General features: G+C 43.3%; 1 protein-coding gene across 1 annotated transcript in view; it reads left to right on the top strand.

Moving 5' to 3' along the window:
* Nucleotides 1–16,245, top strand: part of CFAP47 (cilia and flagella associated protein 47) — a 2,734,468-nt gene that overhangs the window by 230,813 nt on the left and 2,487,410 nt on the right. Inside the window, exon 16 of the mRNA XM_086934611.1 lies at nt 14,979–15,109. Coding sequence (XP_086790737.1) covers nt 14,979–15,109 — 131 coding nt within the window. The remainder of the gene's footprint in view (nt 1–14,978; nt 15,110–16,245) is intronic.

Genomic DNA, 16,245 nt, shown 5'->3' with positions numbered 1-16,245 from the left:
ACACAAGACCAGTGTCAACTGCCACACCATGCACCCCAAAGCCTTGAGCGAGCAGTCCCTCATGTTCCTCCTGCCCCAATGCCAAGATCCCAGTTAAAAGGGAAGTCCCAAAATCGGTTGTAGAGCCACTCCAAGCGATCATCGTTGCAGTCGAGGTCGTGAAATCTGGTAAGTCTCAAAGGCACAAGAAGAACAAGAAGTTGAAGAGATCTTCAACTTTGCCACGTCTGTCGAAATCATCTGATGAGATTAAGGAGCGTCGGCATTTGAGACCTAACTCTGTGGTGGAGCCTATGCCTGAGCCGTCCTCGCACCTCCCAGAGTTTCTGAGAGCCGGGATGACACACGTCCTGTTATCTGAATTTTATGAGGCCTTGCACCTCCCATTTGGGCGGCCCGTCCCTGCTGAAGCACCTTCGGACACTGCGGGCTCAGGAGGAGCCCTTACTGCTCTTCCACCTGCAGGTTTGTCCTAGTGCCTTTTGGGCCCCTTGTACCCGTTGTTGGATCCGGAGGGGCGCTGTTCGAGCCAACTCAACCTTTCCCCATGCTGCTCCAGTTCCAATAACCCAGCACCACCCCCATCATCATCCTAGACTCCGACATAGAACCATATGGGTGCCGTCTGACTGTGGCAGCCAACGGGGATAGTCTTCCCATGATGAAGCCAGTTCCTTGCTCATCTGGCAGGCCTAGATTGGGAGATGGATTGGAGGGGTCTGTGGACTTTTATGGCTACCAGTTAGAAGATCCTGAGGACAAGTGGTATGAGGATCTGGCGGATGCCATTGGACTGGACACCTCCTGAGACACTGGCCTGGTCTCTTCTCATACTGTGTCTCATACCGTGTCTATGGAGGAGGGTGCCTTGTTTGCAGTGGTGGTGCGGAGGGTGGCTGGGGTCCTAAACCTTCTGCTACCCTTAGTGGCAGTCAAGATACATGACTTTACAAAGGTCTTTCAGCCAGGAGTTGCCCTCACCAAACCGATACTCACATACAATGAAGCCCTTACTGCTGTCTTTCACAGGACCTGGTCCAAGCCCTACACATACAATAAATGAAGAAGAGTAACTCAGGCAGGATAAGTCCAATGGGTTTTAATACCTTTTAATCTCCTTATAGCAATGGTGGACTGATGAAGATAATGAACAGCCCTGACTTTAAAAGACTAAGATAATTCGGATTTTAAGTAGAATGTTCTGTATGTTTTATGCTTTTTTTTTTTTTTTTTTTTAAAGATTTTAACAAAAGTTGTACACTGTTTTATTAATATTTAATTATGTACATTATCCTGAATTCTATTCGATTTGGTTTTAAAGACTAAGGTCTAAATAAAACAGAGTTTTTCTCTCTCTCCCTACACAGGGGCTCCTGTGCATAGTATAATTGCCTGTCATCATCGCCCTGCCCCACCCCACCACATAAAACCCCAGTTTCCTCATCCAGCACTCACCTCCAGAGAGCTTGGGGATTTAGGCCTCCACTTTCAAAGTTAACACTGGCGCATTCCCTTCCACTCCACTGGAAATGGATTACAAAATGCTGGATACCTTTGGGAAGAGGATATCCTCTTTAGCCAGCCTGGCACTGTGGTTGGTAAACAACACGTGTCTCTTGGGCTGATACTACCATACTATCTTGGACTCGGTTGCGCAAGTGCTGCCCGTGTTCTCGGAGGAGGCTTGAGGGGAGGGACGCAGTCAAGTTAACCTTCAGCTGTAGGCTGAATACAACAGAGTCACTGGACAGAGCGATTCTATTGTCGGTGGCCCATAGGCACCACACTTGGCTGAGCACCACTTGGTTTTCGGGGTATGTCCTTGCCTTGCAAATGGACGTGCCCTTTAATGGCGCTCGGTTGTTTGGTGAAAAGGTGGGCTCAGTGCTCAACAGCTTTTGGAACAGAAGAGCTACTGCCAGGTCCTAGGGCCTTTCCATGTCCCCTTCCCAACACCAGTTGGCCTTCTGTCTCTTTCATAGTTTCGGAAGGGGCTTCCAACTGCTCCTCTAAATGCCTAGCCACCCTGGTCAAGAAACTGCACAATATTTTTGTGGCTGAGGATGTGGTTCACACAGAGCACATGGGACAGGAGGCCAGAGGTCGAGCCAGACTACCACCCGCTTGGCAGCCGCAGCCCCCAGACCCCTTTAGTATGCCCACCGACCACCATGGGCATCCAGTGGGGAGCAGGATATGCCATCACCTGCACCACTGGAGGTCAATAACATTGACTGTTGGGTTGCTGCTAGTCCAAAAATACTACTCTATCCCCTTTGTGATCCCCCCACCCATGCCGCCTACCTCCAATAAGCTGTCATAGGACTGCCTCTCCTTGCTCCGTCAGGGGGTGTTAGTTCTCTTGGCCAAGGGAGCTATAGAAAAGGGGCCAACACCAGAACACCATGGTTTCTATCCCACTACTTTCTGGTGCTCAAGAAGAACGGACTCCTTCATCCTATTTTAGCCTTGTGCCTTATCAACCTCTTCCTGAAAAAGGAGAAATTCAAAATGCTCACGCTTGCGCAAGTCCTGTCTGCGCTGGACCCAGGAGACCAGATGGTATCGTTGGACTTACAGGATGCTTATTTTCACTTCCTTGCCCTGCCTGCCCACAGGCCTTACCTGCGGTTCATAGTCTGCTGGGAGCATTTTGAGTTTGTCGTGCTCCCCTTCAGCCTTACCAGTGCCCCCTGGGTGTTCACAAAAGTGATGGTGGTAGTTGCAGCCCATCTGCAGAGTTCAGAGATTCCAGTCTTTCCCTACCTCAATGATTGGCTGTTGAAGGCGGGCTCGCCCCTTTCATTGTAGGTGTTCTAGACACAGTGCAGTTTTGGGCCTATCATCCCAAGCGGCGAGTCAAGGATATTCAGACTATGATACCAATGTTTCGGCCTCTATATTGGATTTGAGTTAGACGAACTCTGAGGCTGTTGGGTCGCGTGACCTCCTGCATCTCTCTTGTGACACAGTCCATTGGCATATAAGGGCTCTGCAGTGGGTCTTTCTTCCTTCAATCAGGGGAAAGCTGGTTCAGGTGTTCATGGACAAAACCACAGCCATGAGGTAATGCAATAAACTGGGTAGGGTGGGGCGTGGGCCCTTTGCCAAGAGGCGCTGCGCCTCTGGACATGGCTGGAACATCATGGCATATCTTTGGTGGTTCAACATCTGAGGGGCTCTCTGAATGTCAGGGCAGACAAACTCAGCTATCCATGCCCAGTGGATCACAAATGGTGTCTCCATCTGGAGGTAACAGTAGGTCTCTTCCAAGAATGGAGAGAGCCTTGTTTGATCTGTTCACTTCTGTCGGGAACATGCAATGTCAGCAGTTATGCACCCTGGAATTTCCTAGGCGACTCACACTCTGAGACACTTTTCGCTTCAACTGGAGCTCAGGTCTCTTGAACGCCTTTCCATCTATAACACTCCTGCCCAGAGTTCTCAGGAAAATCATGAAGGACTGGACCGAGTCATTCTTGTGGCTCTAAATTGGGCAAAAATAGTTTGATATCCCATGCTGTTGGGCATGAGCACGGGTTCTCTGACCAGGCTGCCTCTTCTGGAGGATCTTCTGTCGCAGCAATAGGGCAAGTGTTCTTCTCCCGAACCTGAAAATGTTTTACCTTCATGAGTGGAGATTGAGCAGCAACAGTTGACAGCTTAAGATCTTCACAGAAAGTCTGCAATAGTATCTTGCCAGCCGAGCATCCCTCCACATAGTCAGTATATGCCTGCTGTTGGAGCAAGTTTATGGCATGGTGTACAGATAAACGAGTTGACCCTCCACCTGCAGTCATTTCCCAAGTTATTTTGTATATTCTTACCCTAGCCAAGCAGGGCTTTGTTTTGGGCACATTGAAGGGTTATCTGACTGTCTGTCATATTGGCATTTCTAAAGTTGCCAGATCAGCCATCCCTTTTCAAATCCCCTATTGTAAATAGGTTTCTCCAAGGTCTTCAAAAAATGTCTCCACTAGCTCCTTTCATAATGCAACAGTGAGACCACAACTTAGTCCTCACATTGTTTATGTGTGCTCCCTTCGAGCCATTACACAACTGCCTTCTCAGATTTCTTACCATAAACCCGGTGGTGATAACTTCTGCACAGAGGGTCAGTGAGACAAAGGCTCTGTCATTTCAGCCTCTGTACCTTATCATCTACCCATACAAACTGGTACTTCAGACTAGAGCATCCATCCTACCGAAGTTGGTAACCCCCTTTCTTATACGTCAGTCCATCAACCTGCCTGCCTTTTAAGCTCCACCTCAGCCCTCCAAAGAAGAGAAAACACTCCATCGTCTGGACCCCAAAAGAGCATTGCTGTTCTACCTTGACCCACAAGAGTTCCACTGGATGATCAGCTCTTTGTGGGGTATGTCTGAGCCAAAAAACTGGAAAGGCGGTGCAAACATTATCCATCACATGATTGATAGTGCTCTGCATCAAAATCTGCTATGCATTGGCCTAAAAGCAGGCCCCTCAAGGTTAATGAGTTCATTCCACCAGAGCAAAGGCTGTGACTACTGCGTTAGCTTGCGGAATACCTGTACTGGATATGCCAATCATTCCATGCCCACGTCTACAAAGAACTACTGCCTGGACAGTCAGGTCTTCTGAAATGGGCATTTTGCCAGTTCGGTCCTACAGGACTTTCTATTCTAATCCATTTTGCAGCCACACCTTTGGGGAAGTATTGCTGGGGTATCTATTCTAAGGTAAGGAATCAGAGACTTTTAGCTGCAATCAGATGAACAGGTTACTTACATTTGGTAATCCCTTATTTGGTAGAGACTCTATCTAGCTGTAGATTTCTTACTGACCCACCCATCCTCCCAGCTCTGCGAATGGATTTCAGACAAAAGGATTTTTCCCCTTTAAGGGCCCTAGCTTCATGCAGCAGTGGCCAGTCTTCTTCATTACTCCGCGCTTCCGGCGTGGAAAGTCCGTAAAACATACTGATGTCAGAGAACTGGGGTGGTGCCTACACAGGTGTCATGCATGTCGCTTCCTGCACATACGGTGCCACTGACATCATGCAGAGCTAAACAACGCCACCTACTGGTGCAAAGGGGTACTGCTCACCAAAAAGTTCAGAATCAAGTCTGACGTCTGGGGAATATTCTATGGTAAGGAATCTGTGGCTAGATAGTCTCTATCAGGTAAGGCAATATCAAAGGTAAGTAACTTGTTCATATATGTATATGATATATGGGTGTAATATACTGTTGGACCTGGCCCTCTCTGCAGGATTAGCCTTTTTTTTTTTACCTCAGCCCTACTGTTTTGCTCAATTAGTTTTTGTTAGCTTTAGGACTTTGTGAACTTTACCACTGCTGACAAGTGGTAAAGTGCTTGTGCTCTCTCCTAAAGCAATGATATAGTTGACCTACACCTAATTGACACATTAGTTTGCTTGTAAGTCCCTAGTAATTCGTACTTCATGTACCCAGGCCTGTAAATTAAATGTGACTACTGGGCCTGCAGCACTTATTGTGGCATCCGCTTAAGTAGCCCTTTAAACATGTCCCAGGCCTGGCACTGCAGCCTGTCATGCTTGTGATTTAAAATGCTTTTTATTGGTAAAGTCTGAATTCCAGCTTGGCAGTTGCCCTTTGAGTATTCCTCCCAGACAGTGAGACAAAGGAACACTAGGTTTTGGCTCGATGGCTGGGGTGGAGCTGTTCCCTGTTCCTCTTACACTTCAAAAGACCCCCACCAGCACACTCACAAAGAAGCCTGACACCAGTCTTTTATCATCCTAGACTACTTGGAGTCTAGGCAGGGGAAGGAAGGAAAGTTCTAGAACCAGATGTGGCGGTAGTATAGGGAGTCCCCCCACTTCAAAGGCTGGACCTCCAATCCACTCATCAGATCACTTCTGGACCCACGGAAGACTCAGATGAAGGACTGTACTGCTGCTGGAAGGACTGCCCTGCTGCCCGAGGAAAGAAGAGTGGACCTGCTACTTGAACCCAGGGCCACCAGTGTAACTCAAAGTGTTAGGTAGCTGTCCTCTTGTTCTGAGCTACAGGGACACAACAAGCTACAGAATCCTCCCTGCAACTGCCCAGATGACCTTGTGCAACTGGACCTGCCTGCGCCCTCCCAGCTAGCCTGTGCTAAAGTGAGTCCCTGAAACCCAAGAGGTGCTTCTACAGGTCCTAGACCCTTGGTTGGCCCAGAGTGCACTCCTCCAAAAAAAGGGAGGAGAAATCCTGAACTTTCGGGCTGTTCTCAACTGTGAATGGGCCCATTCGCACCTAGACTCTGCCACCTGCGACGACCACCAACGCGAAGCTCTGATTAAGCCAACTCTTCATGCTACAGCGATTGTCAGTGACAACCTGCAACTATCGATCTGTACTTTGTGCTACATCAACAACAGTCCATGGAGACCAACAACGCAAAGTACCAGCAACAACCATCGGCGGTGCCCAACATCATCTTCACCCTCCATCAATAACTGTCTGCGACGCCAGGCCTGCTCATCGCCTTACAGCAATGATCATCCATAACGCTCTCGCTGCTTCTCGTGCCGTCCTTTCACCTGAACTGTACTTTACATGCCGGACTTTGAGAATGTAACTTTTTCAGTGGTACTAACCTGGTCCCTGTATTTGGCCCACGCTCCTTCACAGTTAACCTGAACTTGACTTTCCCCGGATCTAGCACGAACGGGAAACAGCCTTTACATCACAGCTCGAACCACGCAGTGCCTTACTGCATGGTCTGAACCACAAATGTGTCTTTACAACACATTCCTTTACCGCAAAAGTCATTACAATGACTTGCCTTAAGGAAAGTGTTGTTAGACTGATGTTCGAATTTAAGTCCAATACCTGTCCCTACTGTTGCTCAGACTGCAGTTGGAATATTAAATTATACTATTTAAAAGTCTAGCGCTTTCCCTAAGGCAAGTCGTTGTAACGACTTGCGTGGTAAAGGAATGCTCTGTTAAGACACATTTGTGGTTCAAACTGCTTTGTTAAGGCAGGCGTGGTAAATGCCTCCCTTGTTCTGACATTCAACCTGCACAAACTTTGAAATGACATAATCTCCGGTTCTGAAGATTAGATGTTTATCATTTTGGTCTCATTTTATTTCTTAAAATGTAGTATTTTTCTAATTTGGTTTGTGATTTTTCCTATGTTATGTTTTCACTTTATTACTGTTTGTGTGTTGCATAAATATTTGCACAATCCCTCTAAGTTAAGCCTGATTGCTTTTTGTGGCACGCTACCAGAGTGTTAAGCACATGTTAAATTTGTGACTTTTGTGGTTCACCCTGACAAGGGTTGTGGTTGTCCTTGAGAAGGGTTCCACCCTCCTCAACCAATAACCCAATGTCTTCCAATTACACATAGAGGGGCTTTGGGTCAGCCCCCTTCAGCCCTTGGTCATCATTCACAGTTTGCTTCCACACATGATACCATATAGTGTTGGACTATGGGTCAGTCCAGTTCAGCTGTTGGCTATATTCAGGGTCACTGGAATTATGCAACAAGAGATGGCTAAATTATGCTGCAGGGTTGAGTAAGTTATGCAGCAAAAAAAGGCAAAGTATATGTCATACTGCTGCACACTTTGTAATATTATTACTACATTATGTCATAATTTTTAAACTTGGTAACACTGTCTGTCCATTGGGTGCACCTCATCAGTACCAGTTTCATACCCAAATATAGCAATAAGCATCCGATTGGTTTCAGTCTAGCTTTGCAGAGGGCCTTCCACAGCGCATCAACACATGTAGCTGCATTTTTAGTAACTTTTGAACTGCTTTAGCTAGAATTTGTTTTAAGTTTTGTTAAAATCTGCAGATGATGCAGCGGATTATGGGGCGGCAAATCTATAATTATGTCAAAATTACTACAGCCACACAATCGCATAATTCAAGTGGACCTGGCTATATTGTCCAGTTGAGGGAGTGTATATTGTCTGGTCAAGTGTTCATCTGCGTGAAAATGAGTATGCTTCAGTGCTAGTGTTGGTGGCGGCACTCATTTAGTCCCTCCCTTCTCTTTAATCCTATCAGAATAATTAGAGTGGCTGACAGCTAGCCATACAATGCTACTGGGCAGCTTGCTCACTTCACCTTCTGCTGGGCTGCTTATTCTGTATGTAGTGGGCTTAATCCTGGCTGCCCACTGCTTCTGAACTCGGTGGAATTATTGTAATGGTTTTGTCCATAGTGTATCATTGTTTTACTTTCACAAAATACCCACCCCATTATCACCAGTCATGCAATATTTACTGGGTGGCCATCTTGAAATGCATTTGTGGATAAAGTAAGAAGTGTTTTACTGGGCAAAGATAATGCCACTTTGCTTTTAAATGTGACAGACATTTTGAAATGCTGAATCAATGATACAGTATGCACAATAGCGTTCCAAGACATCAACCAGAGTGAGATTTAATTTTTTGCATACGTTTTTATAGCAAGCATATGGCCTTCACTTTTGGGTGATAACATTTTTCTGTACTATTATTCTTTTAATGTATGTGTTCTTAAAATGCAGCATGTCCGTTTATGAATAAAAGTTTAGGCACTGGAAAATAATATTCTCCTGTGTTTTCTTTTTTGATACTTAGTGGAGACTCAATATTTTTAGGTTTCGCCTGCTCAGTGCTTGTACGGTGCTTGTGAAATCTATTGTTTTTAACTTAAAAGGGCTTACATCATCTCTTTCCTGGTTCTTGTGCTTGCCACTTGTTTTACAACCATTTTTATGAGCTGTAGCATATTTTCCTGCATTTACCAATGCTTGTTCATCATCTGCTTCTCTTATCAGTTTCCTGTAGCCGAAATACTGTTAACAACCGCTTTGGTGGAACTATTTTCTTGTTACGTTTTGCCTCTTTCTGCTTTTTGGTCTTGCAGCAGATTTCTATAGACTTACTTATCACCCGGAGAGATTAAGTGATTTGCCCAGAATCACAGGATGTTGCGCTGCCAAAGACTCAAAATGAGTTCTCCAGCTCTAAGTCAGAAGCTCTGGCCGCTGCGCCAAATACTATCCACTCTTGTGATACTTGTCAGGGAGCTCTTTCCTTTGTCCCGGAAGGTGATTGATAAAAATAGCTTATTTTTCATCACATAGGCAAAATAGATGCATTACCAATGCTTGTTATACATTCCTGATGAATATATATGAACATATAAATTGTCATTTTCCTTTTGGGGAAGACATTTACAGGGATATTAACAGTAAATTATAAGTGTTACGTGATTATCGCCAGAGAATTTGGAGAAGGTGGGTCTCAACGTTTTTGACCGACTACACTGTTATATTACAAGCCTAAAATAGTTTCAATACAGTTAGAAAGTTTGATTATTGATACCTATGTTAATTAACCCCTTGGGCGCGGCCGCGATTCTGCGCCTGTGTGGCGTTTTCCGTAGTTGGAGGGTTCATGACGGCCCCCAGCCGTCATCAGCACACCGCCACCGCGGTGCATGACGGACGGGGGCCGTCATCAGCACCCAAGCGGTTAACAAGGGATTATCTGAATTGACACTTTTATGGTCCAAATTACCAAAATCATGAATGGCATGGTATCAGGCAGTAAAAATTTGGAAGCAAAAAGGGCACTTACGTTTTTGATCTGCTGGTGAGCCTACAGACGGATGAGCGTCAGGGTGAGGGGGCTATAGCCTCACCGCAGAAAATGGACTCTGCTACTCCTGTGCTAACTGTGGAGGATTGACCGCTTGCTTGGCTAACTTAGCTGATGTACAGACTATGGCTGCGTATGATGTGTGGGTGGGAGCGCCGGTGACTGGGCAGACAGCCGGCTGGGCCAATGACCCGGCGGAGGAGTTTGGGGGGATGAAAGAGAACTGCTTCCTAACACACCCTTAATTGATTTCACAGCACAGCTGGATGGTATACCTTTATATCGGCAGACTGTGCTGCTCCTGATTGCCACCTGGGTATGCTTTTCGCTGCTCGATGCAGTGTAGCAGTGCCACTGGGGAATTGAGGGGCTTTGCACACGTCCATATCTGCTTCTCTGCCTGCTACTTGAAGACCTTTTTAGTTCTCCTTTTTTTTCTCTCTTTATTAGGGACTGTCACTAGCCTACCTTACGCTTCCACGTTGTTTATTATAGTTTTTGATTGTAATGTTGGTCTCTGCTGTGCATGTTTCTCTACATGGGATATACTCTGTATGTCGCACAAGACAACGCACGCCTCACTGACACTTGTGAGCTCAGTTTATGGGCAAACATTCAGGCTGCTGTGATATCCTGCAACTGCTCACCTGGAGTGTGTGCTAATCTGTGGTTCTTTACTCTTCTCCATTGTTACGCGGCCTGATGGGCCAACATGTAATATGATACTTGTGCAGTATCGAAGTTAAAAAGAAAGTTTTTGATCTTACTCCAGACAGATAATGTGGTATAAGTGCTAATAAACTGACTGCCCTTTCCCCTTTTCTACTTATAGATTCCACTTCATAATACAGTTAGATTTGTCGAACTTTGTTTCAATGGAGCCCAAGGTTTAGCTGAAAAATACATTTCCCCCTTTTTATTTTAATATAGGCGTATTTTCCAAAAATGTTACTGTGCTTAATGAAAGTGTTGAATTTATTATTTCTCGTTTTAAATTGTAAGATATGCTGCTGTTTCCTTTTATCGTTATTGATGTTTTCAAACCTAAGAATACACTACATTCATTTGAAGGGTTTGCAATAGTCTTAAATAGAGTTTTACTGTGTGCAATAAAAATGTTAATCCTTTTTCGGACCAGAAATGTTTATCTATATTTATGTTGGTATGGCTTCTGAGCAGAGCAGTATTTCTCTGTATCTTAATTGCAATTTAGGCTTTAGGCACAGTACTTTCGTTTTCCACCGAATAATGTATAGGCATTTATATAGCGCACTACTTACCCGTAGGGTCCCAAGGCGCTTCGACCGCTGCGAAACCCTTCCTGGCTTCCCTGAGAGATGGTCCCTTAATGGGTATCTCCAGGGTGAGACCAGGCATCCCCGGCGGTCTGGTGGGGCCGTTAGTGAAGATGAGGCAAGCTAATGCCCAGAGTTGCCGAGTGTGATCGCTGATCAGAGTGGGCACCGAGGCGAGAGAATTATCGAGTCCGCTGACCCTGGTCCAGAAACCTGCCGCGCCGGGAATCGAACCATGGTCCCGGGCCGTCCTCTGCTCTCGGGTCTGCCGCCTCTAACCAGTGAGCCACACTACTTCACTTCACAATAATCTTTTCGAGTTGCTCAAGCACTGCAAAAAGACTATATTTATTTATTATTTATAATCCATCTTGAAATGTTTTGAAAAAAGTAGAATCCGCTTCAGGATATTTGTTTGCATAGAGTATTATAAACTAGATCAGCACTTTTGGCCGTGGGTGGCTTTAGGTGATCTTGTGTCCAAAACGTTATCGGATTGTACAGCAAATACTTTACTGAAATGTACACAAAAATCAGAATGGAAAACACCCAACAATAACTACGAGCTTCCTACATCAAGTTGAAAAAATTCAAATCTGAACACAAAGACAATGCGAGAAACTCGTCCTGTAATATCTTTCCTTCATATCTTTGCCTTGGTCGTTTAAGGGTGTTGACCTGTGTGGAATAAATGCTGGGGTTTACAATGAAATCCTTTGATATTAGTTTTGAATCAGCAAGAACTGTTTCGTTGGTGCTGGGAAGTGGGTTGGCGATCAGGGCCGGATCAAAACCTTTAGAGGCACTAAGTACTTAAAATATTTTGGTGCCCCCATATACAGCTAATTCAAAATATAAACAATAATAACCCGTAAAATAACATTTTATTTTTTTAAATGAAACAAGACTTACAGTAATTAATGTTTATTTTTGTATACTTCCACTTTTGTTTATATTTATGATGTTTTCGCCTACTTTTTCTAATTGCAAAGTCTTTGATTAGAGCCTCAAAACTAATCTAAGCATCTGCTTGTATACTTGGTACAGATAAGACATCCAGCCTGCCTTGTTGCATAGTTGTTCTGTTGGGATTTTTAATATAACTAAGAACATGAACGCTCAGCTGAGCAATTTGCGGCCATTAATGTTAAAAATCTATGAAAGCAAATGTCTCCATTTTGGCAAGGCACACTCAATATTGTTTTCTACAATTATTTTACAAAGATCATTCAGCATGACTGAATCTTGTTTTTACATTTTTTGTTGCCCTGAACGTATGACGCACATCTGAGTGAAACAGCTGAAGCTCAGCTGAAAAATTAGTTATCATGCCCTCTGGGTAAGCATCAATCAGCTATGACAACATTGAGAATACCTTTCAATTTCAGAAGATGATGAAGTGACATTATGTGGCACATCACTTAGAAAATGTCTCTGCTATTTCTTTGTATAAACGTAGTCACTGCCACCCCCACGGGAAAATAAAAACACTCATGTTGTGTAATTCAAAGTAGAAGTAGAAAAAAAACAGGAATCAGATTACTTACAAAGTTACATTGCTAGCACTGTGTTGTTGGCACGCCTCACACTGGACCCTAAATCAGCTACTGAGTGCCGCTGCACTCACTCTCAGTGGACAACTGAACCCGACTGTCGGGACAGCCGACATGACCAAGCCCAGAACAATCAAATGAGTCTCCATGGACCATGTGGAAGTATATATATATATATATATATATATATATATATATATATATATATATATATATATATATATATATTTTTGACATACAAAAGAGGCGGCACAACCAGGATACTTTCAAGTCTGTTTATTAGACTTCACCCCACCAACGCGTTTCAGCCACAACTGGCCTTGCTCACGGTGACCGTGAGCAAGGCCAGTTGTGGCTGAAACGCGTTGGTGGGGTGAAGTCTAATAAACAGACTTGAAAGTATCCTGGTTGTGCCGCCTCTTTCGTATGTTAAGAATCTCCAGGGTCAGGATCCGACCCCTGGGCAGAGCACACACTGCAGAGCGCTCTCAACTGGCTTTAGGATCCCTTTTGGATGTCGATATATATATATATATATATATATATATATATATATATATATATATATATATATATATATATATATATATTACATCGTAGAGTTGTCCCAAAGTAGGAGGCCACACAGCAGGAGTTAAGTGTTGAGGCATTTATTGATGAAAGCAACAGATTACAGTGGCGAGGCGAAGACCCTCCCTTCAATCTTTCCGACGCGTTTCGTGCTACTTCAAGCGCTTCATCATGGGAAAGTTCAGCACACTAGAATCTTCAGCTCTCGGCACCTACCTCCTGCTGTGTGGCCTCCTACTTTGGGACAACTCTACGATGTAATAATAGTGGCCTGTCCAAGCCGCGTAGGAGGCCCTGCCACGCCAGCGGATTTGAGCAGGTGCCAAACGACGCCTGCAATTCTAGGGCAGGAGCGGCACATAAAAGCCGTAAAGCACGGGTTGCAGATGTTTGAGCCTGTTCGACCCCAGCCCACTGTGGTGTGATTTTAGAATAATTGGTGAAGCACACAAGCTGCTCACAGGAGTTCTATTTGCCCGGCACTACATTGACCAGCAGGCTGCGCGAATGTTCAGCACCCGCCCACTGAGGAAAGCGTCACTTGAAAAGGTGCCGAGAGCTGAAGCTTCTAGTGTGCTGAAACCTATGGTTTTTTCAGTGAATATATATATATATATATATATATATCATGTGATCAAGCCTCCGGCTCGAGGCGAAACGCGTCATGCGGGCTTGCTGGGTTACAAACTTTAAACTGAAATAAATCACTGCACTGGAATTCTTTTTGGGTCTGCCTTATTCGTTTTACCTGACAGTCTGGATTCAACTGTTGATGCTGTGTGAGCGGTATCGAGCGAAGTGAGAAGGATATATATATATATATATATATATATATATATATATATATATATATATATATATATATATGTCTTTTTTTCATTTATTGAGGGGGCCCTTTTTGTGGAACCTGGTGCAGCTGCACCATTTGCAGTTTTGCACCATATGGTTCATAATAAATCCAGCAATGGAACATTTTTGTGTGCCCCCTTCCCTTGATGTCCTAAGCACGTGCTTATTTTGCTTAATGGTTAATCCAACCCTGTTGGTGATATTTTAAGCAGGGACTACACAAGACTCTTTACGCAGCAGTAAACCCTCCTTATGAGGTCAGAAGGAAGGTAGGGGTTGTGTGTCTGTGGGAGGGCTTATGTGAGTATGCTCTGCAGTCTGCTTGTGATACATGCTTGTGATACATGGTAGGTTAATGGGAGTATTCTGATTCCATTACACCTTTATTTTGAACTCTGGAAAAGTTATTCACTGATGATTTGTTGGGGCCTTTATTTCTCCGTGTTACAACACTTTTGGTAAATGATCTAGACCAGTAGTTCTTAACATTTAAAATTTTGAGGACCCCTACTTAATCATAATAAAATCTGAGGACCCCCACTGAATAATTATTGAAATTGGGGGAGCCCCTCCACTGAGTTATTATTGTAATCTGGGGACCCGGCGTAAGCAAATCCGATGATTTGAACAGCAAAACAATGCACAAAAAACTGAAACAAATATCTATCAAACAAAAACATAAATGATAAAATATTTTATTTAATTCACAAACAAATATACAAAATTCTCAATTTAAAATTTTAACGGGAAGGTTGGAGTTTTTCTAAACTCATTTGTCCATACTATATTCTGTTTGATGCACGCACTTTTGCTGCTCGAATGAATCAATCTGAGGATACCAACTTAATTTTTAGTGCAATTTCATTTTCCTTCGTGTTTACAGAACGTTTTACATGTTTTAGTTTTATACTTGGCTTTTTTATTTATGGACACTTAATTAACCAGTTAATATTTAATTTTACAAGTAGTGTGCCGGCACCTTGAGTAGGCGTTGCAGACCCCATAGGGATCCCCGGACCACAGTTTAAAGAAAAACGGATCTAGAAACTTGTATAAAGCATGTGATTCTTTGTTTACTTCTATTCTTAGGCACCGTGGACGCTTTCAAAGATATTGAATGTGAAGTAGTGTGGCATCCAGGCTTTTTCTCTCCAGATGAAGGAGAATTCAACCTCTGTGTCCACCATGGAGACACAACTAAGCTGAAATGCTCTGCCAAGGTATGCTTAAACATTTCAGAATCTGTTGTGTACTATGGTGTTGTGTGCTGTGACATTTCTGCTGGTTTGTTTGTATACTAAGGCTTAGTCGTTTCTGTTTCATATTGCTTTTGCTGTATATGTTTTTTAGGATGCTGTCCATCATAATGTCAATTTTATTTTAAAACAAACAGATCAAAGACAAAATAACAAATATTCATTCGTCAACATTAAATCAGTTGAGTTGCTTGTTTTGTAGAATGTCAGCGGGTGGCATGTGAAGGATCTCTGAAAACATTTGAAGTCAATTCACATTAATAGTTGTGTAAACCGACTCTGAACCTACATAATACCACAAACCACAATCATTTGCTGTTAGTTTTTTGTAGATAGATGTCTTAAGAGTCGTTTCGCACACAGCTTTCAGAACTTGAAGACACATTTTCTCACATTTTATTAGTTCTTTACATCTTTGTTTTTTCTTCTTATAACTTAATTGGTTTTGTTTTTTCTTTACCTTTAAGTGGGGGTAAATTAATTTAGAGATCTAGTAAAATGTAGTATGTTTACATTTTATTTTGCAATAAATGGCACTGTCTTATCTTCTTTTTAAAACCGTTTTTTACATCAGGTTAACACCAACCGTTTTGGCATTGTGCTTTTTCTATATGTTTTTTCTTCTTTAAGTTTGTTGTCAGGTTTTTAAAATCAAACAAACATCAGCAACCAATGTCATATTACATGTTCTTGTACAGAGAACCATGATTTATAAAAATAAAATATAAAAATGCCAGATCATGTTGATGCACTCTAAAAGACAATCATCCACACAGAAGTCATTAGATACAAAATACAGTATAATCGGAAAACAATTCATTTCTTTAAGAATTTCCATGCTTTGGAGCATTGCAGACACAGAACCTTTGCAACAGAGGCAGAAGCCTCCGATGAACTCCTAAAAATATTCTGCATGAAATTTGATATAAATACATACAATTAATTTATTTCTAAAGACATTTCCCAAAGTTCAACTTTAGAATTGTAGGGTATAAGTGAGAAACTAAATCACTGTAATGCACTTTGCATGATTATCCACATTTGCTAATACCACCTACGCAAAGCACCAGGGGCCAGATGTACGACCCTAAATTGCAAGC

The sequence above is a fragment of the Lissotriton vulgaris genome, chromosome 8, assembly GCF_964263255.1.
Source record: "Lissotriton vulgaris chromosome 8, aLisVul1.2, whole genome shotgun sequence".
NCBI classification, from domain to species: Eukaryota; Metazoa; Chordata; class Amphibia; order Caudata; family Salamandridae; genus Lissotriton; species Lissotriton vulgaris.
Note: the sequence above shows the minus strand (reverse complement) of the source record. Positions and strands in the feature narration are given on the sequence as shown.